The following is a 13504-nucleotide window of genomic DNA, read 5'->3' on the forward strand; positions in this document are numbered from 1 at the left end:
GGACATACTGTATCTAACAAGATATACTGTTAGACTCTTTGATTCTATAAAATTAAATTGTTATTAATGATAAAAAAAACTAATAAAAAAAAATTGATACTTTTACTGTTTAGTTCACTGCTTTACCAGGTCATTGACCTATTATTGACAGAGGAAGTACTGGGATCAAATAATTTCCTCTAAAGTGGTCCTGTGGGATTTTTGGATTTAGGAAGAGGTTTGGGGCACGGAGTCCCTGGCCTGCAAGACAATGACACCACCAGGTGCACTGGCAACAAGCTATACCTGTGCTTGTGGGAATTCACAAAGTGGCATTTTAAAATTCAATAAAAGCCAACTAGCAAATCTAAAAACTTGCATAAAAGCTAAAGAGTAAGTAATATTTATCAGATGCCAACTGAGTCTGCTGCGAGAGTTTGAGAACCAACAACATGAGCCATGTGCATCTCAACCAGTCCAGGTATCCAAAATGTGCAGCAGCAGGGATTGTATCTTAAACAGAACCGATAAGTTAGTCTTCATTAAATGGAGAAGACATATAAAAAACAATCTCATTCAGGACGACGCTGGGAAAATAGGTGTTCACTTCAGAACAAGGCTTTCATAAAACTTTTATAAAATAAAGATTTATGTGGGGTATCAAAATTTAGAAAATTATACTGAATTCAAAAGGGAGGAACATCATTGAAGAAACAGAGCAAAGAGAACAAGTTCATGGTTGTGAGAAACAACCCAATTTCATTCAACCCAGAGATCTGTGTCCCATAAAATATATGTATTATATACATAAAATCATCTCAACCTCTAAGCTTAATTGAAGATGCCCTCATCCAATCTCATTTCTGGACTAGTTAAATCAGTAATGGTGCACATTAGTCATCACTGAGTTCTATGGAACTTTAGGTCTTGCCTGTAAAATCTCTTACCTGGTTAGCAAGAGACGATCCTCTCTCCTGTGGACTCCAATGAGCTAAAAGGCCAGGACACACATTAATCTGTAATCTTAGGGCTGCCTTACAACCAAAGGGAATCAAACTTTTAAAAGCAGCCATGGCCAGGCACGTGGCTCATGCCTGCAATCCTAGCACTCTGGGAGGCTGAGGCAGGAGGATCACTTGAGCTCAGGAGTTCAAGACCAGCCTGAGCAAGAGTGAGACCCTGTCTCTGCTAAAAACATAAAAATTAACCGGGCATGGTGGTGCATGCCTGTAGTCCCAGCTACCAGGAAGGCTAAGGCAGGAGGATCTCTCCAGCCCAGGAATTTGAGGTTGCTGTGAGCTATGATGAGGCCACAGCACTCTAGCCTGGGGGACAGAGCTAAACCTTGTCTCAAAAAAAAAAAAAAGAAAGAAAGAAAGAAAGATAGATAGATTAGCTGGGCATGGTGGCGTGTGCCTGTAGTCCCAGCTACTTGGGAAGCTGAGGCAGGAAGACACCTTGAGCCCAGGAGTTTGAGGCTGCAGTGCACTCCAGCCTGGGTGATAGAGCAAGAACCCGTGTCTTTTTTTTTTTTTTAAGCAGCCATATACTGTCACATTCTAATTATATCAAGCACAGTTTCTGTCATCTCAACTGGGCACCCAATTCAGAAAAACCAAGATTTGAATCCCAGCTCAAATCCCTTTAGCTGTGTGACTTTTAGCTAATTACTCAACCTCTCTGAGCCTTAGTTTCTTCATCTACGTAATATAAGTATCAACACTGAAGGCCAGACCAGCAACCACTGCCCCCTCCAATAAATCCACCTGTCAGTCCACAGATGCCACTGCATTGTCTGCAGACAGGCAGGAGGAAGGGCTCTGCCCCTCCTCTCCACCCATCCCAGGGCTCCCCACCATAAAAGGCTCAATCTCTACAGAGCTGTTGAGAATTCAGTAGCATGGTGGACAGAGAGCACTTAGGACATTGCTTGGCACACTTGGAGACACTCAACAAACGTTTAGCCATCACTCTGAGGAAATGTAACAGCTTGGCATCTGCATTGGGGCAGTAAGCAGAGAACATTCCAGGACAGAAGTGCGCTGGAACCGCCGGGCGGGCAGTCTCGCTCGCACAGACCACGCTAGGCTGTGCAGTTGCTGGGATGTAGGGCGAGCAGGGCAGGCCCGGTCTTCAGTCACACAGAGCTGACCTTCTACAGGAGGGAGACCTTAGCTAGAAACAGAGCAAGAGCACCACGTGGTGGAGGCGACAGCCATCACTATCGAAACTGTGTGACGTGGGGAGACTAGGGGCTCACCTTGAGGGTGGTCAGGAGAGCAAAGATCTGGGGAAGAACTTGAGAGACCAAGGGTTGAGCTCGCTCACTGGGAGACAGGACAGCCACACCGCTGCTGGGGGAGCACGTGGGTGGCCGGTGGGCAAGTCCCCGAGAGTGGCAGGGTGGGTGATGACAGGCGTCCTGGGCCTCCAGGGAGGAGTCTGGACTTCAGACCACGTACAAGGTGATGTTCTGTATACATGAGCAGGGCGCAGGCTCTGGTTTGCGTTTGTTAAAACATCTCTGCCTGTGGGTGGAGAGGGGGCACTAGAGCTGAAAGCAGAGCAGGCGGCCCAGTGACGACAGGACTGCAGCAGCCTCGGGGATAACAGGGCTCAGGCTACTGCGGCAAACACCGGGACGGAGCTGACGTGAGGGGTGGGGGTGAAGAGTAACTGATGGGCAGAGACGAGGAAAGCAGGGAGAAGCCCAAGAGAGGCAGGGAAGAAATCTGAAGTCCGAGACGCCTGTCCCATAGCCAAGCGGAAATGTCCAGTGGGACACTGAGTCTGGAGCTCAGAGGTGGTGCGGGAAGGGATGGGAAGGAGGAGAGACAGCTTCCGCGCCACCCTGCAGCCACAGGGAGACGGCGGTGCAGGCAGCGGCCCTCACTCGCTCACGCCCACCTGCTCTTCAAACTCCACACACCGTGTTTCTAAAATACGGAGATCCGCAGGGACTCACTTTTAAAGAAGAGTCACTTTTAAAGTTTTCTGTTCTTGTTTGATCCTTTTTTTTTTTTGACCTCCTGAGTATAAACTAAAAGGCAAATTGGTAATTACATGGAATTGGAAGTATCACAACCCTTAGGAATTGAAAGACCATGGCAGACAGTTTTAAAAATGAATTCCACTGTCTTAAAAATTTTTTAAATTTTGAGGCTGAATGTTGTCAAATACACACTCAAGCACGAAGTCATCTCACATTTGATGCACAAAATCTAGAACAGGAGTCAGGCAGTATCAGTAACAGTATTACCTGTTTAAGTTGTGGAAAAAATGTTTTCACAAATTTGATTGCTAAGCAAGAGTTTCTAGGCAAAAATAAAATGAAGTGGAAGAGAAAAGAAGGGATTTGTTTTTCTATCAAGTTCACAATCATTGGTCTCAAACTATAATTGGGTTAGTCACCTAGGCAGCTTTTTGTAAGCCCCAAGGTCTTTCTACTGCACCAATAATATCCACTTATGATCACCCCAAGCTACTACACAAATCTGGGATTTTTGTGCTCCAAAGGGGAAGGCTGTTAGCTCGGGCTCAGAAAACCTCCCTGGGAGGCTCACCAGGCACAGTCAGAAACGCCATGCTGCTCCTGGGGGCACACGGCTTCCTCTGCTTCCAGCGTGCCAGGGCCAAGCCCTCACCACAGGAGGGCTGTCCCTCCCCTCAGGCCCCTGCTGCTTTTCCCCTCACCCTGTGTCCCGCTGGGACCTACCCCTTCTACACTGGATTCTGGAGCAGTTTTCCTGTCTAGCTTTAATTATAATAAATGACATTTAAAAATATATCAACCTCTCCACTGTACTTGCATAGATTATCAAGACTTTCTCCCCACTGTGGAGAAAAACAACTTTGAAAGTAAGTTGTCCTTTCTACTCTGGGCAACTAACTAAACTACAGAAGCAACAGAGAAGGAATTTCTTAGGGGAAAGGAAACTGCAATGGAGGAGAAAAATCATAGAACAGACCCAGAAGCTTGAAAATAATTAGCAGAATAACGTGACATTCTAATTTCTGTATGACACCACAGAAAATGACAAGTTCAATGGAAAATGTCTGTATATACCACATTAAAATATGTCATATTTATTCAGAATATCATAATCAATGCAAAAATAGAATTCTCTTCTCTCCTATAAAAGTAAAATACTGTAGGCTAACTACATGATATTTTAGTCAAGTCTTCAGTATTAGTTTCGAAAAACAAAAAATCTACAGTTATACATACCCAATTTATCATACAAAATATATACAAAAAGCATCACTGTAGTGTAGAAAAATGAAGTTACCAAAATATAACTTATGTAATTTACTTTACAAAAAATGTATTCTAGTTAATTTTTTCCAAGAGCTTCACCAATTAGTCGAATAGCAACACTCTTGCCTTCGTCTGTTTGAACGACAAGCAAAGCTTCGAATCTGCCCGCCGACCTGGGTTTGAACTGCACCGGCATGTTGATGTAGTGCTGGGCTCTGTGGGGAGAAAGGCACATAGCAGCGGCCTGGCGACAGCCCCAAGCGATCTCCTGTCACCGTCCGCACGACGCCAGGCAGAGGTGTTGATCAAGGAGCCTAGTCAAGTTACGGTCAGCTTAAACTTCCTTCTAATTTCTTTGATGCTATTACTTAATAAGCAACTGATACAAAGGAGAGAAAAATCTAAAACTGAATTAAAACAGTATTGCATATATATATATATATATTTTCCTGGTCATCCCATAAATACAGAAAAGGGAAATACGAGGTCTGACTATTGTATAGCTTTGTAGCCAACCACCTAAGAAAGAGTCAGAGAGCACCTGAATACCCCACTGCACGCAATTCTGGCAGTGGAATGCACTGGAAAGAATCCTGAAACCAGCTGTCCCATCCTCTCATTAACAGGGCTACGCAGTTTTTACTCTAAAATTCATATGAAACTTTCATCAAAACTCTTCTGAAAACTTTATTTTCAAAAGAGGCAGGTTTAAAAGTAGTATTTGGGGGAGGGGTTTGTTTTTGTCCATAAAACTATGTCCAAGAGCTTCAAAATATATTCTTGTTAGTGTGGTGAAGGAGACTACACACACTTTATGCATAGCCTGTGTGATGTCATCGACTTTCAGTCTTACTTGTTTTTAAGTGAAAGTCTAGAGCTTTCTGACTTTTCTCATAGGGAAGGTCCTTCATCCCTTAGTCTCATTTTAGAGCTCCATGTTTTACAGTTTGGCAACTGGAAGTGAAACATGCTTTTGTTTCCAGTGTCTTTCCTGATAAAAACCCAGCACAGGTGTCTGCTTTTGGGTGCACAACAGCATGATAGGCTTGAAATTCAGAAAACATTTTAGAAGCCCTCTTCTTGGATCTAACTGATAGCACAGATATGTATATCCTTATATATCTACAGGGTGTGTGTGTGTGTGTGTGTGTGTGCATCAAAGATATCTGTCTATTTTTATTTAAAGTCTGGGTTATTTACCCAAATACACTATACGTATTTTACCATGTCAAAGCTAATGTGCTTTTTTAAAAAATGAAACCTAGCCCATGGCATTAACTACAACTTTCTCTTTCATGTTGACATGTCAATACTCAGAAGAATGTAGTACAATTTGCCAATTTAAGACGGCTTTATACTTTATGAATTATTGAAAATAATAAAATATCCCCAAATAAATCTCTAGAACAGTCCATTATTAGCAAATTTCATTATGGAATATAGAATTATTCTATATTCAATTGAAAAAGTGTTTTTAAAAATGTACTGTGATGAAATATATCATCTGCTTCAGACTTACAGATACTTTGGATAAACTAGAATGCAATTTAGAGAGAACCATGAAGTTTGATATAGCTATAGAACACTACCGGCAAGAAGGGCATTTAAAACAGTACTTTGTACTATGATTAAAAACTGCTTTAGGCTGGGCATGGTGGCTCATGCCTGTAATCACAACACTTTGGAAGGCTAAGGTGAGAGAACTGCTTAAGGCAGGCCAGAAGTTTGAGACCAGCCTCGGCAATATAGCCAGACCCTCTACAAAAAATTAAAAAATTAGCCGGGCATGGTGGCACACACCTGAAATCCTAGCTACTTGGGAAGCTGAGGTGGAGAGATCTTTTCAGCCCAGGAGTTCAAGGCTGCAGTGAGCTATGATTGTACTACTGCACTCCAGCCTGGATGACAGAGCAAGACCCTGTTTCTTTTTTTAAAAAAAAAACTGTTTTAATCTATCTCTTTTTTTTTCTCTCTCTCTCTCTGCACACACACACACACACACACACACACACAGAAAAGGCAAAAGGGAGGTCTGCTGAGCCCCGTGGGGGTGGTCTAGCTCAAACCCTCTCACTAGCTAATGACTAACTGGACAGCAAGGGCAGGTGGAGCAGAAACGGGTCCATAGAGCAGAGAGGCCCCTGGCCAGGCACACTCAGCCCCACTTACCACAGGCCCCACCTGCCTGGAAGGAGCTTAGTGGAGCCTATAAATTCCAGCAACCGTAATTTTTCTTCCTTCCTTTTTGAAGAAAATCTAAAAGGAGCTCTTTCTGTACGAAAAAGCTGGCACACTAGTATATCCAAGGTACCACCATTATCAAAGAAATTGAAAAAAGTATCAAACTATTTGGTTCCCATGAACTGGTGAGCAGGCACAACAGCTCACGGGTGATGCTGCCCCTTGGCTGTGACTCCTGCACACACGGGGCCTGCCAGCTGAGACCAGACCTTGCCAGCACCGTGCAGCACGCGCCGTGTGAGGACACCAGGGCACGGGGAGGTAAAACCCGTTTGCCACAACAGCTCAGCGGGGATTAGCCATGCACAAAACAACAGGTTAAGGGAAAGATGCTTTTCAGGGCTAAGTGGAAACATGAACAAAGTCTTTTTCAAAAGATATAAATGTAAGAAAGAAAGGATCAACTAGAACCCAAAAAAAGAACCTTTACAGAAAAACTGTCAGCAACTTTTTCTTATTACCTTATTTATAATCTGTCGTTTTAAGGGGGCTAAATATCCCCCACATACATTCGTGCTCTCCCCTGTAACTTCTGAGGGGGAAGCTTCTGCTTTTGCAAGCTGCCATCAGTTTCTAGCCCACAGGGCACGTGCCACTTCATGTGTTAGCGCTGGAGCTTACAGAAGCCCCAGCAGCCTCCCAGTGGCCATGGGAAAGGTGCATATTTGTAAGGTCATTATCACTTCATGTACCCTACAGATGACTAGTCATATTGTGGCTTTGAAAGCGTGCAGTTCATGGTGTCATAGAGCAGAGAGTGATCTGGATGCATATAAAACTGTAATTCACGAAAGGCTCAGAATTGCTTCGCAGGGTTCTAAGAACAGAGATTTTTGTTCCACCTGCCAAGACGAGCTAACTGGTGTGCTTGTCTGGCCATTATGTGTTATGAGCCTTTGTCCTCAAAGTACCTAACATCTGGACAAATAAAAAACACTCAATACTTAGTAAGCACCCGCTACTCCAGTTCTGGGGTAGAAATTGTCAAGTGAAGTTCCTGCACAATCTGCTTCTATTGCCCTACTTCTTCTCCAAGGTGGGCACAACTCATTCTCTGTTATAAAGAAGCCATCTTTCACCTTACTTTATATCACATTTAAGCCTATGAATGTATCACAAGAGAAAAGTTTCCTATGACCAAGAGTTTACTTCAATTTGGCTAAATAGAGCACAAAATTAGTCCTTCACACAAGACTTTCTATTCATATTTTACCAAATTTACAATGAATTGCACTATCAAAGCTGATGCTGCAATCTACAGTATTATGTATTTACATAATGTAAATATTACATACATGTTAATGTTAACACTTTCTGAAAACTCTTCATGATCAGAATAACTTATCTGCCACTAATAAAGTATAAAATTATCAGTTGAATTTGTCTTCTAAGCATAAAAATTTTAAAAGATTTAAATTTAATGTTCAAAGAGTATAAACAAAATGTATCTTGTGATGCTATTTAAAATGCTAGCTTACCTAAACTGTCCAAATTTTGCTTAACTTAAAAATATTTTCTCACGTGTCTAAGTGCTTTTAGATGGCATTAACATGACCCAGGCTGCATACAACAGCAGTGCTCTACTTTATGACAGCTTAAAATTTTTAGCACTGGAATCGAAAGTCAACAAGTTCACCTCTATAAAAATGTCACTTTTAAATGGCTAGCAACAAACACATTTTATATTTCAAAACAAGTTTTTAGAAAAAAAGCTGAAGCTAAGCAAAATGTCATCTCATTTATAAAACTTGAATTTCTCATTAAAAATGTTTTAGGCACCATTTCCCATCACATCTGTAATACTGAAGACAAAATCTACATGGGAAGCAGCAGCAGCAATTAAAATAACTTTAAATCCAGGTAAGTCCACACAGGAGAGATGAATTACCATTTTGTTTAAAAATTTAAATGATGAAAAATAAACATGGCTGACATGAAAATAACTTGCCATGTTAATTGTCATAATTATATTTTAATTTAGGTAATATCAATATTCTATAAGTTTGTATATGTTAAATGACAACTACCTGTACTACACACTATAAAATGCCTGTGTCCCTCCCCCCCAATTTACTTGCTGAAATCCTCAGGTCACAAGGGCAACGCCCTCAGGATTAGGACTGGTGCCCTCATCAAAGAGGCCTCTGGGAGTTACCCTCCCCTCCCACCATGCGAGGACACAGGGAGAAGATGGCTGGCTGTGCGCTAGGAAGTGGGCCCTCACCAGACATGGAATCTGCTGTGCCTTGATCTTGGCCTTCCCAGTCTCTGGAACTGTGAGAAATAAATGTCTGCTGCTTACAAACTACCCAGTCTGTGATATTCTGTTATAGCAGCCCAAATGGACGCAAGGATTTGGCCCCCACAATTCCCCTTATATCTCCTCTACTTGTCTGGGTCATGTTCCTACACTCCATATCAGAAACAGACTCTGCCACTTGTAACACTATTGTAATGGGAACAGTTTAGGTTCTTTCTTTGGAAAGGTCCAGAAGGGTATCTGATTTGGTCCAAAAAGTTTGGCTGAAATACAATTTTTTAAAAATCTGCAAAAACAAATTAAGCAAAGAATATAACATCAAAAGACAGTTTGAAACCACAATGTATTCAATGATAGAAGCTGGAAAATGAATGTTTAACTCCAGGCAAGTTTTGACTGCCTCCTCCCTAGCTATAAAATAGAAACTGCTACATAAAGCTGAACAATTTAACAAGCAATTTAATCAGCTATTTTAAATAATGATTCTTTATCAAAACTATAGATGTGGTATATGGAAATACTGTTATTTTAAAAGTTGGTACTAGGCTCTTCAAGATAATTTTTTAATAAAATTTTTTAGAAGGTTTTTTAAAAAAAATCATTTAAGACAAAAAGAACCCTTTGGAATACAAACCTAAAGTCCTTCTAATTTGTGACAGATGTATGCTAGTTTACATAGAATTAATTCCATCGATCCACTGTGTTTAAAAATATACACCTGCAAAAAGCGGGTTAAGATGTGGTATGTGAACCAGCCTGAGAATAAATAAACAATGAATAATGCAGTTATGATGAAATTTGAGTTTAGATAATAACAGTGTTCAAGGTAGACAATTTATTCAGTATCATTTGTACTGTTCCTAAAAATAGTTACTACAATTAGAAATTTAAATGATCTCTTTTTGAATAAACTAATTGCTTCTGCAATTGTGCTACCATGTATTTTACTCGTACCAACCTATCATTACCCACACTACAACATCACTAGTCTCAAATCAATCGGGGCAGCAGACAGTAACTGGGAAGCTACATAGACTGGGGTGAAAATAGAACTCAGACACAGCCCACAAGTTGGAAAACTTGGATTTAGTTGGTTTATAAACTTGTGCCTTTTTACTCTATCAAGGGATTAAATGAAGAAGCACTGATGTGAACTGTGATTCCTAGCAAAATCTGTGGGGTTTGTATTATGAGTTCTGCCAGTAAAGACCACCTAAAGGAGAGATTTAACGGTGGTGACAAAGACACTAATATCTGCTGGTGCTTGCTATGTCTAGGCACTATTACTCACACATCTCTTATAATCCCTCAATTCTGTGCTGTAAACAGCGTTAGCATCTCCATTTTACTTATAAGGAAATTGAGGCCTAAAGTGATTATATCTATGATAATTTTCTAGATATAGTCATTGCTAAATTTACAGAACTGAAATCTATAGTTTGTGCCTTTAGGTTAGTCTCCTGGGAAAGAAAGTGTTTAGCCCTTAAGTATATAAACACGTTTTCTAGTACATAGTATGAGAAAGAGGTGGTGAAAGAGATAAAAGAGTGAAAAGAAAGGGTAGGAGGTGGAGGGAACAGCCCTTAGCCAAGTCACCTTCCCAGCTTCAATCGTATAGCATTGCTAGTCTTAGTAACTCAGCATGGTCCTAGAATGTTTGCAGTGGTCCAAATTTTCACAGAATATATCATGTCTCTGTAATAGTCCCCTAACGCTAAAATGAGAGATCTACAATAATTAAGTGGTTTAATTAAAAAGTCAAAGATGAAGTTAAAATTATTCTTCGGCATTGAGTCCAACATAACCCTACCGTTAAATTCTAAATAGCAGTGATAATTCAGTTTGAGATTTCAACCTAAATGTACATTATATAGAAAAAGAAAATTAGCAAAGACAAGAAAATAAGGCCTTGATTAAGAACAATATAGGGTATCTGAAGAATGGCAACTGGAAAATACCAGTTTTCCCTACTCATCTGGGAAGGTTTCTGTCCCAATTAGTGAAAATTTAAATCTTTGATTCTCAGTATACCAGTGAAAATAACATTTTAAACAGGAATTACTCTGTAAGTTCATCACAAGATAATTAAGGCTCTATGTATTTGTGTGGCTGGCAAAATCTGGGTAAGGGGAGTCATTCACCAGGTCCAAACACTGCAGGGCTGCTACACTGCCACATGCACTGTGGACGGTCACCAGATATCTCCCCTGCAGGCTCCTTTTTCTCTTTCGCTGCGTGTGAAGATGCATGTGTTTAACGCCCTTGGGTGCTGGCCACGAACATGGTGGGGGGACCTGCAACAGAGGAGTCCTCACGAGCCCTAACTCCCAAGGAACAAAGTCCTGCGCCACAATGAGAACACTTGCAATCTATGATAGATAAACTTACCTCAAAGAGTATTTGGAATGTTTGACGTAGAATGGCTCTCTGGGACTTAAAAACTTCAGCTGGAATTTAATAGAAAACACTTTATAAGGTTATATAAATTAGATATTTTAGCATACATAAAACATACTATGCATTTCCTTAAAGATACCGTTTGTAAATTTAGATATCACCACAAGATTTGGTAAGACAACAAATGATGATGTAATGAAAATACATTTAAGGGAATTTTAACATGAATTTTCTCTAATTTTGACTAAAGCAAATGTTATCCAGAAATATGTCTGTGTGATAGTACAGAAGAAAGATAAAAGAGAAAAAGGAAGTTAAAAATTAAAATATAAAAACAAAATTTTTGACTTTCAAATAAGAGTCATGAATTTCCAATGAGTTTCTTTCCAAATACAATAGTATTAAGACATTTTTTGAAAATTAACTCATTATGACTGAAATATAATCTATAGAACAAGTTTCTAATCATCAGGTAAATATTATCAAACAGTTGAACACATTTACCTTTTCAAAACGCACAGTAACATTTCCAGCTTACCGAGTGTGTTATAAAAGAATTATTTCGCAGATTGACTTTCAGTGTCCTTGATTCCCCAACTCTAGTTGGCAGAAACCTATACACATCCTCTGGGGCATAAACTCCACGGTGGGTCACATCGAGCTGCCTGCTTTGGGAATAGGTTTAAAAGTTAACTATTTAAAATGCACAGTAATTTAAATTATTTTTTATGTTAAATTATGTAGTGTTACATTAATTGGTGTTTTTTTCTCACAACTCATTTTAAAAAATCGTTTTGTGATGGCAACATCTAACTTACTTGAAAATAAGATGACGCTAGCAGGATGCTCATATAAAGGGTGCTGGGTTAGGCCGTGCTCCATGGCGCTGCCTTCATCCCCACTATCCTCTCGGCCTGGCCCTCCACCCACCTCCCCGGCCTCACTAAGCCACTGGACCTGGACTGCTCACACCCTAGCCTGCCGCTGCCTTTGCTGTCACAGGACGCAGGACTCTGAGACCCGGACACAGCCTCAGCCTCTCGGCACCACTGATGGTGGTGAGCGCTCCGCTGGCTGTGGCTCCCCTCTCGCCTCTCTGGCCACTCCTCCGTGGGGCAGGCTCGCCTCCACTCCCTCACGCTCTGTGGCCCTGCAGCCCCCATCTCACCCCCAGGATGCTGGAGCTAAGACTCAGCCCTGGGCAACGGCCTTTTCTATTCAAGCACAACACAACTGTCTGCCTCAGGATAGCTGAAGACATCTCAGTCTCCACAAATATGGAACTAGGATCTTTCTCCTCAAACCTGATCTTTCACTGGTGTTTCCTGAGCCTCCCATGCCCTTTTATCCAATCCATCGTGGAGGTCTTCAAATTTCCTTCCTATATACTTCTCAAATCTGTCCATTCTCTTCATATTCCTTGACACTATTTTACTCTTGGATTACTTAAAAATAGCCTCTGACTTGTTTTACCATATCTGTCCTTGCCGCCTTCTACTTAGTCCATGCTTCAGCCAGTGGATTTTTCTATAAAGTCTCAAATCTGATCATGTCACTCCATGGTTTCCGATAGCTCTCCAGAAAAGCACCCACCTCCTTCGCCCAGCACTCTGCCCGCCTCCCTCTCTAGCCACACCCCTCCACGTGTGCTCTCAACCCGGGGCTGTCTTTTGGTTTCTCAAGGGCCAACAATGTCCTTTACTCAGCCCACTGTTCCCACTCTCTTCACCTAAGGCATTTCCACTTAACCTCCTCGACTTCAATGTCCCTTTTCAGGAAAGTTCTTCCCAGATGTCACAGACCGGGCTGCGTCTGTCACATTTCCCATGCACTTCCCTTCAGTCCTTTCCACCATCTGTAATGGAACATGCCCTGTGTGGTCACTGGATTATGACTCTTCCTCCAGGAGGGAGCCATGGGGGCGGGACCAGGGCAATTCCGCTCACTCTCAGCGCCTGGCAGGCAGCAAGCGCTCAGCAGGTGTGAGATGAGCAAAAGAGTAATGGCGTAGAGAGGGTGCTACAAACGCATTCTTTAAAGGGTTTGAATGTCTTTGCTCCTATTAGAAAAAGGAGCAAGACACATTATTTGCTCCTATTAGAAAATAAATGGCCAAATTTACATTAAATTCTGCAGGTATTTAACATATATTTTTCTTCCAGGCATCTTCCTCCAGAACTAAATTAGACCTAATTATTAGTTAATTTACATTTTAACGTTTTTAAGAATCTACTTTCATACGCTCCTTATGGGAACGTAAAATGGTACAACTGCTTAGGGAAAACCACTTGGCAGTTTATTTTAAAGTTGAACACATGCTTATCATGTGACCCAGCAATTTTATGTAAAACCAGGTATTTTTACCTAAG

The 13504-nt window shown here is 41.3% G+C and overlaps 1 protein-coding gene across 1 annotated transcript in view; it reads right to left on the reverse strand.

Annotated features, from left to right (window-relative positions):
* Positions 1 to 4238: 4238 nt before the first annotated feature.
* The window catches only part of LOC138383493 (nucleoporin SEH1), a 150072-nt gene continuing 140806 nt past the window's right edge, over positions 4239 to 13504 (reverse strand). The window contains exons 51-53 of the mRNA XM_069468555.1: positions 11674 to 11800; positions 11127 to 11185; positions 4239 to 4452 (exon numbers count right to left, since the gene is read on the reverse strand). Coding sequence (XP_069324656.1) covers positions 4314 to 4452; positions 11127 to 11185; positions 11674 to 11800 — 325 coding nt within the window. The 3' untranslated portion in view covers positions 4239 to 4313. The remainder of the gene's footprint in view (positions 4453 to 11126; positions 11186 to 11673; positions 11801 to 13504) is intronic.

The sequence above is a fragment of the Eulemur rufifrons genome, chromosome 5 (assembly GCF_041146395.1).
Source record: "Eulemur rufifrons isolate Redbay chromosome 5, OSU_ERuf_1, whole genome shotgun sequence".
Classification (NCBI taxonomy): domain Eukaryota; kingdom Metazoa; phylum Chordata; class Mammalia; order Primates; family Lemuridae; genus Eulemur; species Eulemur rufifrons.